The sequence below is a fragment of the Plasmodium malariae genome (assembly GCF_900090045.1).
Source record: "Plasmodium malariae genome assembly, chromosome: 8".
Classification (NCBI taxonomy): domain Eukaryota; phylum Apicomplexa; class Aconoidasida; order Haemosporida; family Plasmodiidae; genus Plasmodium; species Plasmodium malariae.
In genome coordinates this window covers 1,570,490-1,585,793 of record NC_041782.1, presented here as the reverse complement: position 1 = coordinate 1,585,793, position 15,304 = coordinate 1,570,490, and the positions used below count along the sequence as shown (strand labels likewise).

General features: G+C 22.5%; 4 protein-coding genes across 4 annotated transcripts; 3 read left to right on the top strand and 1 right to left on the bottom strand.

Annotated features, from left to right (window-relative positions):
• Nucleotides 1-718: 718 nt before the first annotated feature.
• Nucleotides 719-4,050, top strand: PmUG01_08041300 (conserved Plasmodium protein, unknown function; the record flags this gene model as incomplete). The annotated part of the gene is made up of 2 exons (XM_029004585.1): nucleotides 719-1,744; nucleotides 2,023-4,050. 2 exons carry the CDS (start codon nucleotides 719-721, stop codon nucleotides 4,048-4,050), a joined length of 3,054 nt encoding a protein of 1,017 aa, XP_028861259.1.
• Nucleotides 4,051-6,265: 2,215 nt separating this feature from the next.
• Nucleotides 6,266-8,068, top strand: PmUG01_08041200 (conserved Plasmodium protein, unknown function; the record flags this gene model as incomplete). Its single annotated transcript, XM_029004584.1, has 1 exon — nucleotides 6,266-8,068. The coding sequence occupies one exon, from the start codon at nucleotides 6,266-6,268 to the stop codon at nucleotides 8,066-8,068; it is 1,803 nt and encodes a 600-aa protein (XP_028861258.1).
• Nucleotides 8,069-9,399: 1,331 nt separating this feature from the next.
• PmUG01_08041100 (zinc finger protein, putative) lies at nucleotides 9,400-10,117 on the top strand (the record flags this gene model as incomplete). Its single annotated transcript, XM_029004583.1, has 2 exons — nucleotides 9,400-9,469; nucleotides 9,603-10,117. 2 exons carry the CDS (start codon nucleotides 9,400-9,402, stop codon nucleotides 10,115-10,117), a joined length of 585 nt encoding a protein of 194 aa, XP_028861257.1.
• Nucleotides 10,118-11,283: 1,166 nt separating this feature from the next.
• On the bottom strand, nucleotides 11,284-11,967 carry eIF4E (eukaryotic translation initiation factor 4E, putative; the record flags this gene model as incomplete). The annotated part of the gene is made up of 1 exon (XM_029004582.1): nucleotides 11,284-11,967. One exon carries the CDS (start codon nucleotides 11,965-11,967, stop codon nucleotides 11,284-11,286), a length of 684 nt encoding a protein of 227 aa, XP_028861256.1.
• Between the last annotated feature and the right edge of the window lie 3,337 nt (nucleotides 11,968-15,304).

The following is a 15,304-nucleotide window of genomic DNA, read 5'->3' as shown; positions in this document are numbered from 1 at the left end:
TCTACTTGATTATGAGAACTGATATATATATTGACATATCTTATATATATAATTCCAAATAAATTAATTTTAAAAGTGAATTTTTTACTAAATATATTCACAAATTTTGTTTTAAGTAGGTATACAAGCAAAAAATTAATAGATTTATTCTGCAGTCAAGTAACAAAATAAAGCATTTTAACGCATTATCTTAAGTATTTTGATAAGTTAAATTTTAGAAATTAAGCATTAAAAAAATAAATTGTTTTTTAATACAAAAATTTCAAAAAGTTAAAAATTTTTTAATATTGAAAAAAAAAAATATATTACGATAAATATATAATTACTAGAATGTGTACAATCTTTTGTATATTTTTTAACAATTCAGCGATTGTTTGCATTTTTTATTTGGCAATTCAAAGATAAGTAGCATTGAAAAAAATATAATATTGCGAAGAAAGTTTGATCGTATACAAAAAATAAATGGTAAAATGTATAAACAAATTTGTTTAAAGAACAAAAATTAAAAAAAAGAAGATTTTCACTTTAATGTAAAAAAAAAAAAAAAATATAGTCAAATTGTGAATATATTATGAAGTTTAAATATTTTTACAAAGTGAACAATTATTAGAAAAATAAAATAAAATAATATTACAACACTTTTTTTAATTTCAGTAAAAGTTTGCATGTTATCGTATTTTAGTATTTTGTATAATAGTAAAATTCATTAAATTTCATAATGTACCATTTATTGAAAAATGCATTGAACTTCGATAACTTTAAGAATATCAGACTTGATTTAATTAGCAAAGTAAAAACACCTGATCACTTTGATGCACATGAGGAAAATGAAGTACTTAATTTTTTAAAAGATAGAGAAGTTACTTCTGAAGGTTTGAAGTTGAGTACAAATAGGAATTGCGAAAATATATTTACAGTTGAAAAAAAATTAAAACATATTAATAGTTTGAAACGTGTTTTAAATGAAATAACAAAATTAAGGCATGACGAGAAATCAGCGTTAAACAAGAGTAGAGGAGAAATCAAAATAACTCACGAAAGAGATATGGATGATTCTTCATTTTTAGAAAATATGAATAATGATAATTATGATAATGGAAAAATGGAAATCTTCAACAACTTTGTTATGCAAGAAGGAAAGAACAAAAAAGGGCTTTCTATTAATATGTTCTGTAAAACTTTGTCCAAAAGGATAGATAAAAGAAGACTTAAAAATAGTAAATTTTTTAAAAGTCTTATTATTAAGTACGTTTCAGAGATGAATAAAAATGATTCTAAATGTACGCAAATAAATAAGTTTAATATAATAAACAAGTTAAATGTTTGTCTTGGCTATGATAAAAAGTGCACTAATGCAAAGGATGATGATGATAACATTAAAAAATTAACGATTCATTTAAAAAGGATAAGTAATTATAAGTGTATATTAAAAAAGAATTTGAATTTAATAAAAAGAAAAAAAAAAATCAAAAGATTTGTAAAAGATTTTTACAACAGGAAAAATGATGATAGCAATCAACTTAAAAGCAATATCAAAGGAACACATTTTATAGAAGATGAATTATACTTAAAAAACAAAAACGTTATTAAAAAAGAATATAGTTATTTTAAGCATAATAACAAAAACGTCTTTGAAATATTACCTATAATTGTCAACCAATTTCAGAAAGAGGAGTATTCTAACAGAAATATCATTAGTATAACTGAAAAAAAAAATTGTCTACAACATTCTATAGACAAAAAGGTAAGTACTTTTCTGCATATATATTAAAAACCCTACTTTCAAAAGAGATGATAATTTGTTGAGAATAATAGTGCACACATAAATAAAGTTAAAGAAAGAACAAATATTTATTCTTATCAAAATATTAAATGCTAAGTAAAATTATTAGTGTCATAGGCAAAAAAAAAGGGGAACATATGTATATATTCAAATACATTTATACTTCTATACATATATGTATTTATAGTTTTAAATAAACATTTTAATTAACTAAAGTTGGTAATTTTATTTTTCTTCAGGAAATAAACAAGAACACGCATAATGGACTTAACAAAATTGAGAACTTGTTTGAGGAAACACCTGCAGATGAAAAAGTTAATAATATATCCGAAGAGGGAAACAGAAACAATTTTTTAAAATTTCACATATGCGCTTACACTAAAAAAGGAGATATAACGAATGACAAAATTAATGAGTTGAAGAAGGGTAAAGGATACCTAGTAATTAATAATTTCGGTAATATAAATAAAAGTGCATCTAGTTTGAAAAACGTAAATTTGAGTATGATCAGGAGAATGAGCACTAATAATCAGTGTAAGAACAAAAAAGAAATTAAAATAAATAAAGATCGTCATTTTCATTTTTTTAGTAATAATATTAATTATTATGAAACGGTGATTAATAAAGAAAAACATAAAGAGGAAAACTCAAAAAAAGACAACTGTTTTTCTAGTAACAATGTAACACACAATAAAGATATGAATGAAATCAAACAAAAAATTAAAACAGCACTAATCAGTTTGAACAATATTAAAAAGAATAATTATAAATTAAAATTTTGTCTTGAAAAAGAAATTATAGATAATACAATTCATCATAATGAGCTAAAAAAAAGTATATACTCTCTTTTTAATGGAAATAACTTACAAAGAAAAAACGTTCAAGTGAACCAAGGTAGTCAAAATGAAAATGTCGAATCAAACAAAAGGAACAAACAAAGTGGTGATACAAATAATGGGAAAATGGTTAAAAAACAAGATAAGGAGGGAGATGTACAAAAGGATAACATTAATAAAATTGCAAATGAAATTTTCCCAAAAAAAAAAGTTGCTCTGGACAAAACAAAGTTTAAACTTAACAGAAATGTTCAGCATTTTTACAATGATATTAATTTAAAAAAAAAAGAAAAGACACCCCTTTCCTCCAGTGAAACAGAAGTAAAATTCGAACATAGCACTATCACAGATAATACTACTAAAAGAAAGACGAAGTTAGTGAGCAGTATACAGACAAAAAGGAATATTTTTAAAGAACCAAAGGATCACCAACCTGTGGAATTACCATATGCAAATGTAAAAAAGGAACAACATATGAACCAAACATCCGTGAAATTGAAGAAATACATATCTATTTTAAATAGCATTAAATTAAATGAAAACAAATGTCATTATAAGAGTTTAGAAGATAAAGAGAAAATTGATATTATTAATAGTACAGAAAAGGCATATAACTACAACTTCCATATTGTTCAAAATAAAAATAATACTCTGAAAAATTCAGAAAAAGACAAATTGTATTGTACTGATGATATATCAAATAATACTTTTTTAAATAACTTCAAAATTAATTTTAATAAGGGTACGGAAAATAATTCAAACAATTTCGTTAAATCAAAATTAAAAGCATTTTACAAAAAAAAAGAATATTATAATAGTGAAGATAAATATGTAAATAATGTGAAACAAATGAAAGAACATTTTGAGGAGAATAATGGGTATGATGAAAAAACAAAAACGTCTGCAAAGAAATATTGGAGTTGTGAAAAGAAAGAAAATATATTTGTAAATAATATAAATTTTAATAACGATTGTTATATAAATAAAACACATAATGCAAATACTTTTTATAATAACAAATTTGTTGATGATAAAAAAATACATAATGATGGCAGTTCCAATATTTTTATGAAAAAATCTGTTGGATTACAACAATTTGTTTTAATTAACAGAGAAAAGAAAAAAGAAGATTCTCATTTAAAAAGTGTAAGAAATATTAAAAAAATAATAAATTCTGAAATATACGTAAACAAGCGGTTTGAAAAAATAAATAAAAGAAATAAAATTGCAATAAATATAATTGAAAATTATCTAGATAATAAAAATAGGACATCTTTAGTTTTTCAAAAGGAAAGGGAAAGAAACACATATTTGCAGGCAAACTGTAGACTTGAAAACTCCGGTCAAAAGAAACAAGTTCACTTTTTACCAGGTTTATATGATCATTATGCATTTTTACTCCTTAGCTTAAAAAATTGCAATGTCAGGTGATTTAAAAAGATTCAAATAATATTTCTAAATTATTAACAATTCTTTTATTAAATTATTTGTCTTACATGTATTTATTCGATAAAATCCGTTATGTCGTATTACAAATTTTTTTTTGATTATTTTTTTTTTTGTGCAATATTAATTAATTAATTGTTTTCTTTTTTTTTTTTTTTTTGTGCATTTTAACACTATAAAAAATCAGTACCTACATAGTTGCCGCTTATATTTGGAAAACTAGTTTTATTTTGTGTAATTATATATGTTTATGTAATACTGTATGTATGTATTGCAATTGTAAAATTTAGTCAACTAAGATGCACATACGTACGTATATGTATGTATACACATAAACATCCGTATTCCCATGCTTCAGTAAAAAAAAACAAGCACGCGATTTAGTAATGTAGAGCTAATAAAATATAGTAATAAGTATTTTTAAAAAACATTTTTTTTCATTTTTATTCATATTCCCTAAATTTTAAGTGCGTCACCTTCATGTTCAGTAAAAAATGTGTAGGTCTTTTTCATGCATGGATAGAAAAGAACTCGGTTTATTTGGAATTAACGATAATTTTTTTTTTCTTTTTTTAAATAAAAAAAAAAAATATTAAATATGGAATAGGGACGTATAAGAAGAAAACAACCATTCCAATATTCCATAAAATTTTTGTCATTCACTTTTAATGGAAAACAAATCAAAAATTTTGAAAGGATATTCATTTATGAACAAAAAAAAAAAAAAAAGACAAATCTTATTTGTGCGAAATGATACTATTTTAAATATACATTTAAATCGTTCAATTTTTATGTTTTCTCTATGAGAATCAAAATAATTCATAATATCTATTGTCATGCTTTTACTTTTTAAAATGGTAGCAGTGTGAAGGAAATACTAATTATAAGAATTTGAAGTAACGCGCATGGTGTTAAGAAAAAAAAAGATTTTGCAAACGAACTAATTCTTCACGGATGTTTAACATAAAAATGAAAAAGTATACATTTAAGTACTATAACTTTTGCAGATAACAACGAATATGATAGTTTTGTAAATATAGTAAAAAATATATATTTATTTTTTCTATAGATGTTTTATTTTTTATATTATTTATTTATTTTTTTTTTTTTTCCCTTCACGGTTATTATTCAATTTTTCTTTAACTTTTTACTCGTACTTTATTTCTTTTAATAATTTTTTCTGCATTAGAATGAATATACCTTGAGGAACATTTATATTATTAAAAAAATTAATTTTTGAAAAAAAAAAAAAAAAAAATATATATATATATATATATATATATATATATATGTATGTAGGTATATAAAAATATATTTTTTATGTAGACATAAGTTTCGATTTTATAACATATTAGCATTATTCCAAAAAAAAAAAAAAAAAATAAATATAAAAATTCCAGTACACTAACATTTAAATTTTTACATGTTGTAATCCGTTTTGTGAAGAACGTACGTAAGCATTTATACATATAATATACATATGCACACTTGTAGTGTTTTTATAAAATATTGCTCTGGAGAAAAAATGAAGTAAAACAAGGAAAATGTTTAGGTTGTGCAAACGTGTTTGCTACGTGATGAAGAAGGAAAAAAAATTAAGGAAAATAGAATAGAATTATTACACATTATTAACAATAAATAATGTAAAAAATATACATACATATATACATATATATACTTATAAACTACACGCAACCTATTTTTACTAGTAATTTGAATTAATGCGTACATTATATGCAGTTAGGGTATTTACATTGTGAAAAGGTTTATATTTTTGAATTATAAAAAAATGACATAAAATTAAAATATTAATTGGAAATTGTATGTAATATATGAGTATGTACTTAAAGGAATTTATAATTAAGATCTTTACTTTTTTTTTTTTATTTTAATATTGTATTAAAACGCATATTTTTTAAATTATGAATTTTCTTTGTTTCATCTTATTTTCCTTTACGTTTTAGTAATTTTTTTCATTATTAACGTAAGTTAAAATTTTTATATGAATTATATTATTGTACCAAGGATTTTTTGAACATTTTTTTTTTTTTTTTTTTTTTGTACCTACTTAGATATAATAAAATAACGACATATTTAAGATTAGAAAAAAAAAAAATATAAATAAATATATAAAATAGGAATAAAAATAAGAAGCGGAAGTAGTAGCATAAGAAACCGTAAAAAACGGAATTATGATAAAATGAACAGTAATTCTATAGTCGATATTCTGAATAATATATCAAGTTCATGTAATAAGAAAAAGGAGAAATATAAAAATGTTGGTGGTACTAAAGTATCAGTACATTTCAAGAAAAAGGAAGAACTAAAGAATATTAAAATGAATAAGGAAGAGTTATTAAAAAAAAATAAATCTAATCCTTTACCTGAATCGGTCAGGTTTAAAAATGGTACTACTGTAGAATATTCATCCTCAAATGTAGTTAGTAGTGTGAGGGCACCTAAGGTGGAAAAGGAAATTTTGGATAATATCAACATAGAAAATACGAAGAGAGGGAATATTAGTGGCAGAATTAATGATAAAATTAGCAATAAAATTAGAGATAAAATGAACGATAAGATTAACGATAAGATTAGCAATAAGGTGAACGATAAAAATAACGATAAAATTTACAATAAAATGAACAATAAAAATAAACGGAGGCAAGACCGACATAAGGAAAAATATCTGTGTAGTCTCACTTCCCCCTCAGAAAGGTATGATAAAAATATGGTAAGCAATCATTATCTACTTAGTCAAAGCTGCGCATATTTAAGATTCAAATGTGCTAGGGAAGCAAATATCAATTTATCCAAAATAGGGAAAAATAAAAATATAATAATGGATCATCATATTGCCAATGATAACAATGAAAATAGTACAAAATATGTTAATAAAATATCTATGCAGAACTACCCATATAACATAATAGTAAAAAAAAAAAGAAAAAGAGATGCATCTTCCAAAATAAATGAAGAGCAAAATGTCCTTTTAGGTAAACCTAACTGCAGCATGATGTATAGTACGCTATACAACGATACACATGTTAGTATTGAGGATATAAATGGAATGACAAAGTGTCAAAGTGAAAAATACATGTATGATTTATTGTATGAACATGACAATAAAAATCGCATAGATTCGATCAACAGAACAAAATATGATGGTACGTCATTCCCTGAGGCATATGAGATTTTCGAAAAGGAAAAACATATTAACAGTTCAGGAGTTAGTAGTAGCAGTATTAATAATAAAGATAGTAGTGTTAATGGTAATAATAGATGTCGGAAAACAATTTCATGTATGCATAGGGGGGAAACATCATCGCAAGGTAATAAAAATGAGTCAAATAATGTGTTTGAATTAATGAAAATAAAATTTATTATGGATCAAAATGAGAGATCGTCATACAAAAGAGATGAAAAGTTTTTTTATTCAAATTGTAATAATAATAATAACAAATTTATTAAATTTCTTATGACCGAAATAAAAATAGAAATCAAGGTATATAAATTAATTCTGCTTCTATTAATATTAATATTAGTATTATCATTTTCTAAAAGTGTGTCTAATTATATAGTTATTACAAGAAAATGCTACAATATATATGAAAACCCAATAAAATCCGTAAAACGATTATTAAAATTTATGATTATTGCTTTAAAAATAGGTTATAAATTTAGCTTACCACTTATTTTATATACACTATCCTTTTTTAGTTATATAATTACACGAACATTTGTTATTCTAAATATACCCATCGTTCTTCTACTACTATATTGTAAATTTGTTTTGAAAATTGAAGAATATACTATTAGACTTTATATTGCTTTTCTTGTCAACATATACAAGTATATTGTTTTCCAGTTTGCTTATATTTTTAAAAAATTTGCAAAAGATATTTGTTTAGCAGATTTCTTGTCTTTAATTTATAAATCTTATTGCTTCATTTTTATTTGCATGTGTAAAATTTTGCAAAAGCTTTATGATCACATGAATAATTAATTGTTGTCATTCGAGAAGGGGACATACTGTTTGCACAAGTCTATTTAAAAAAAAAAAAAAAAAAAAAAAGCGAAAAAAAAGAAATGCTAACCAATAGCAAAGTTATCACACCCCGGATGTAAGAGATCTATTAGGTTTAATTATATATATATATATATATATATATATATATGTATGCATATTCAATTAGTTTATAAAGATAAAATATTAAAAGTGTTAAATAAAGCATGACAGGAAGGTATACATTCGAATCATAGAGTACAATACACTTATAACTAGCAAAGAAGTAACGGAGTTGAAATGAACTTTTTTTTTTTATATTTTATTTATTTATTTTGTTTTGTTTTGTTTTGTTTTTTTTGTTTTGTTTTGTTTTTTTTGTTTTTTTTGTTTTTTTTTTTCCCTTCCCCCCCCTCATAATTATGAGTCTTCAAAAATATACCTCTTAATATATATATGACATTATGGCATGTTTGAGGTTAGACTTTTTTTGGCAAAATAGTGCGTGAAATGTACATATTGCGTAAATAAATATGTTCATACAAAATGTAATATAAATTAGGTGAATAAAAGAATGAAATACTTAAAAATTACGTGCTTACAGTTTTTGTTTGTTTTGTTTGGTTTTATTATATTTTTTTTTGATATTTTTCTGTTTATTTATTCCTTTTTCATTTTTCTTTTATGAATTCACTATGTACTTTTCCTTATTCACTTGTTTATTTAATACGTATTTTTCATTTTTTACATATTTATTCATTACGTACTTTTCCTTTTTTTGTTGTTTTTTTATTCCCCTTTTTTTTGTAAACAAAAAAAAAAAAAAAATAAATAAGTGATATATTAGACACATTATATAACTGCGCACTTTGAACAGTACAGATATTTTATGAATTATTAATTAAAAAATATAATTTTGAAGTATGAGTAATTGGGATATAAGTATTCTCAACGATTCACAATTGAATTTTTTTTTTTTTTTTTTAGCATGTATTGAGTAAAAAAAGTAAACATATTCAACTGTTAAAATAAAGAGAGGTCATATAAGCGCAACTAAAAAAAAAAAAAAAAATAATAAAATAAAATAAAGGGCACGTTCTTTCACTTTGTATATATATATGTAAGCGAAGTTGTGCTTCAAAACATTTTTAATACATACATACATTTAGGTTATGCGCGAATTAAAAGGATCTCAAAATGTAAAGAGCGGAAAAATACATGAAAAAAAAAAAGAAAAATTTACAGTAAGTTACAATACTTTCTTCCCCATTTATTTTAAAAAGTCTAAAAATAACAAACTTTACCATTAAATTTCAGAAAAAAAGCTAAACATGGACATTCGTTCGAAAATTATTAATTCTATGATACTTTCATTAAAAAGATGCAAGAATAAAAATAAATGTAAATTTTTTTTTCCCCTTTTTTTTACTTTTTTTTCCCACTTCTTGCTCATTTTTTTATGCATTTTAATATGTACATCCTCCTATGTCTTTAATTATAACCCTGTTAAATTTTTCCTTCATTTCATTTGTAGACGTATTGTTACTAAATGAATTACTTTCCCTTTTTTCTCAACACGCTGAAAAGAGTTTAAGATTATGCTTGAGGTCTAAAATTAAAAAGTATACCTTAGTAAAAAAAAATAGTTTAACGAAAAATTATGCATCATATATAAACACCCTGAGAATAAGTAGGAATACATGTTGGACGGGGAAAGACTCATGTTTTAGTGATGACCTTAGTACTATCAGAACAAAGAAGAATAAGAAGGATTTAGAAGAACATTCAATAATGATTTTGAACAAGAATAAAAATAAAAAAACACCCATACATTTTTTTCTAGTTTGTGGAAATAAAAAAAAGTACATTGTATTTAAGAATTTTTGTTCTTGTTTTTATTTTAAGGAAAAAGTTTTATGCAATCATAGTGATATATTATGTAAGCATCTTTTATCCGTTCTATTGGCAGAATGTTTCAAAACTTATAAGAACATTTTTTTAGAATCGAACTTATTTTTTGAATGGTACATTAAAAAATTGAACTTTTGAAAAATACAGGAAAATGTGAGGCTATATATATATATATATATATATATATATATATATATATATACACACATATACATGATACATTTTTTTTTTGTGTGCATGTGGATATTTATGCCAAATAAAATTGCAAATTTACATCAAGCTAAAGTTAAATCGGAAGATGACGATTAAGTAACAAATTATAGAGATAATACAATTTAATCTAAGGCATAAATAAAAGAGATATTTATCGTAATATACGTATAATCACTAGCAGTGATCTACCTTTTTAAACAAATGCAATACTGATAAAATAGTGTAAGGAATAATTTATTTATTTTAACCTTTTTTTTATTTTTTTTTTTTATATAATTTTTTTTTATAACCTTTTTTAATTTACGATAAAAAATGTTAAAATTTTTGTATTGCTGTTAAAACATGTTTTATATCAATATATATTATAATTTGAATATGATTGGTAAGAATGGTATTATGAAAAAAATTAAAATACAAATAAAAGGAGAAAAAAAATAGGAAAAAAAAAAGAAAAAAAAGGCATAATAGCACTGACGTATATACATAAACATATGCGTCACATAAACTCGAAAAAATACATATAATTCTGTTGAAGTAACAACAAAATAATTATTAGTGGTTTTCCCATATATTTGAATGCCAATAGGTACATATACATATATAAACATATATATGCGTGTACATATGAGCGTAAGTACGTATGTATTTATATGTGCATATATATATATATATATATATATATGCACATATAGTTTTCCCCATCTCCAATTCCTACATGCATATTTATGAAATGAGAAAAACAGAGCAAATAAATGAATTATTATTTATTTAAAATTCCCATTTTTCCACTAATAAGCAAAAAATAGCATATATATAAAGAGAAAAAATTGTATGAACAATTAATGAATTACGAGTAATTCACATTCGGTAATATTTACACACGTGTTCGCGTTTCTGCAAAAAAAAAAAAAATAGTTATTCGTTACACATGTTTATTTCAAAAAGGGTAATTTATATATATGTTATGTGCCTTTGTAATTTTCTTACTTATCTTACACATATATTTTTTTTTTTTCTTTTCTTTTCTTTTCTTTTTTTAACAATATTTTCCCCACTTTTTTAATTATCGTCTTCCAGTTCGCACATAAAATTTACTTGTGTGCGTGACTGAGATTCCTAGCTCTTGGTGGAAAAACATGATTACCATCAATACGATTGCACATATGCTCTTCAAGATCTTTTCTTAAATTACTAAGAGTAGTATCTTCTGTTATTGTAGTATACCATATTTCTATTCTTATATGACCAAATCGTGAAACACTTAATTTATCTACTAATCTAATTCCTGTTATTAAGTTGTAATATTTCAAACTACAACCAACAATTGCCAATACAAGATTATTCCAAAATTCATCTATCTGACTATATGGAAAATCTTTTGGTAATATTTTATACTCAAAATGGCCACCTCCACAATTAGCTGGGTCTTCCCACATTGGTTGTATATTATCTCTAAAAATCATAAGAGCATCAACAATACGTAATTCCCCATCATCTGATAATCTTTTCATACATCTTTGAGTAAGTAAATCACTTGGTTGAGGTAATCTATTCCATAGCTGCCAAAACTTTTGAACACTATTAAATTTTGCTAAAGGTCTTGTATAATCCTTATAATTATTACTTTGTTTAATTTTATTATCTGAGACTTGTTCCCATATTACCCAAGTATACTGTAATAACAGTGGGTTCGATAAATCAATTTTAGTTGCTCCTAACTTTTCATTTAAGTCAAATGCGTCTTTACTACTTTTATTAAATGTTAAGTACTTCATTTTATTTATAAATCCGTATTTTTTTTCCACCTTAATTTTTTTTTTTTTTTTTTATAGATTCGCTTAAAAATTTATATAAATATATATGCTAACTTTGTTGCTTCTCTGTTCTTTTTTACATATGCCGAATAATTCTTACCAAAGAAATCACAAAAGAAGATAAGCAACTGAATGTTTATAAGACTTGTGATAAAAAAAAATGTATTTTGCATCTATTTTAAATAAAAAAAAATATATATATATATATATATACATACATATATGTACATATATATATATATATATATATATATATAATAAAAATTATAACTTTAAAAAAAGGGTTTCATAATACCCTCCATTTATCTTTTTTGATTATCTTAAATTCAAAATTTATTTGTACATACAAAAAATGTTTAATAGAACTTACAAATATGTACATATATAATATATAATAAAACGTACACGTAAAAATTGTATAATTTTTGTTCAATTGAATATTATATATTATTATATATTAAATTTTAAAAAAATGTAAATTTTCTAGATCTGAATATATTTATATTTTTGTTCATACTCCTATATAATATGTAAAAAAATTGTTAAAAAATATGTAAGGTGTCAAATTATATCGATATATATAATAATACATACATAGCACAAAATTTGATGTAAAAAAAAAGTATTACGATTTTATGAGATTTTTTTCTTTTTCTTTTTCTTTTTCTTTTTTTTTTTCTTTTTTTTTTTTGCCTTTTATTGTGAATAATGAAAAATGAAAAAGAAATATCTGTAAATAACGAAAAAAGAAAATTTTATTGTACACTCTTAATATTTATCTTAATTGCATATATTTTTATACTTCATAGCATTTTACAGAGTACATTATTAAAAAAGAAGAACAACGCTAAAGAAGGGACAATAAATTTTAATTTATATAGAAAAAAATAGTACAATTTTTGTTTATATGAAAAAGGAGATCCCTATTATGTATTATTTTTTCGAAATTGTATATATATATTATATATGTGAAAATATACATTTTTCCTGAAAAACTATGCATGCGTCATATATAATTGTAATATAATATATTTCTTACTTTTTTATTTTTTTCATCAATGATAAATACTCAAAATGTCAGAATATTTCGTAAAAATTCTTCAAATACCACAGATGTATTAGTTGTGATACGCATTATTTTGCAATAAAAGCTAACTTCCATTTTTTAGGAAAAGAAAAAAAAAAAGGTTAAATGAAGAATGATATATTAGTATCTATATGTAATATAATTACAAAATTTTTTATTTTATATTTCTTTATTTGTAAATTTAAAGGAAAATTATACTACATTTTATGTAATACAAAATTTCGTGAACAACACAACTATGATTTTTTTTTTTTAAGTGATTTAATTGAATTTTGTGTATTTAATTTAAGAGATATAGACAGGTGTACTTTAATATACATATATATATATGTATACAGACCTGTGTACCTGCAATTCTTGAAAATGTGAAACAATAAAAATGTTGTTATATACTTTTTAAATAGACAGTAGTCGTGGTATATTTATGGACCTAATTTTAAAATTTGCTCTTCCATGTTATACACTAATGTTTTAAAATTATTTTTAATATTAAATATAAAAAAGGTCATCCTTAAAAAAATTAAAGTGTACGTTCTGTTTTTATTTTGTTAAAGGTAAGTATACAAATTATTAATTGTGAAACACGAATAATCTTAACTTTTTTAAAAGGAACATTTTAATAATTTTTAGAATATACTTACCAATAAAAATTATTGATTGTTCATTGTTGAATTATTTTTTTTCAAATAAAAATATAAAATGCAACTGCTTATATAACCTTATTGTGAGCAAATAAAAATTTATTAATTTTACATAAGCATTCATTTGGAGGAGGAAAGAAACATATTATAATATCATGTGTCTTGAAATTTTTTTTCCCGCCATTTGTTGTTTACTAATGATGATGTTTTTATAGTTCATTGAGCATATTATATTGTGCAAATGATATTCTTTTAATTATTGCTTTAAATAAAAATATTCAATATGTTCATGTTTACTTGGTTTCTTATTCCATTTTTTATTTTATAAATATAATAAATTTATTTGTGTAAAATAAATCCTTTTTTTCTTAAAAGGAATGAATTGTTTGTTTTATTTTATTTTACTTCATTTTGCTTCATTTTACATCATTTTATTATTTTTTGTTCCTATGGCTCCTTTCAAAGTAAAAGATTAGCTTTATGATGTTTTTTAATTTCAATTTTAAATTAAATGTATAACTAACATCTGGAAAAAAAATGTTGCTCATTTAAAGGGAAATATTCATTTATACTAATCAATTTTTGAACTGCTGCAATATGAAGGTTGAGAAAGACGAATATGCTAAAGTTGATACTATATAAAGAAGAAAGCATGGAATACACAGAAGGGTTTTTTTACTATATTTAATCAAGTATACATTGTAATAATTTCATACATTTATTCAATTCTTTATACATAAATGTATATACATATATATATGTATGAAGAATCTATTAAAATGCCTAAATTGAAGTTTTCATATTTTCTATTATATCACTGTTAGTTTTTATTGCAGCATGTGGTTTACGTGAACATTTTATATTATTTTTATAGAAACACATGAAATATATATTTTACCATGATCATCTAAATTTTTAAAAAAAATGTAAATGTGTAAGTATCATTTTTAAAATTATTTATAAGTGAAAATAAGAAAAAATATTGAGAAATAAAATGGAATACATGGTATTTTAACTACCTTTTTGCTGATTGTTTAAGGTAAGAATGAACTATTTAAGTAAATAAATAAATAAATATATATATATATATATATATATTTTTTTTTTTTCTTTTTGAAAGCGTTTGTTATGTAGTAAAAAATTGAGGTCATATATTCCTATTTGCAGCTTTAAATGAAAATCATAAATGTAACTCCTTAAGTTGTGTAAACAAATATTATATATGTATGTATATTTACATACATATATACATAAAGATAGATTTTTTTTTAATTGAGCACCTAATTTCATATTGTTATTTTACTGTTTGATAACATATATTATAAAAAATGAAAATTAGCTTTTTTTTTTTTAAGATCCACGATATATATTTTTTTTAAAGCAAATTAAGACATTGTTCTGTCCTATAGATTAAAAAATAAAAAAAAATAAAAGTGAAAGATTAATATTTTATTTGAATTAGCCAAAATAACTTTTATGTTAATAATTTTAGCTTAAAGTTATGAACAAGGAATGTTAAAAATAAAAATACACTGTAATTTTTTTTTTTTTTCATGTAAAGTATGAAGTT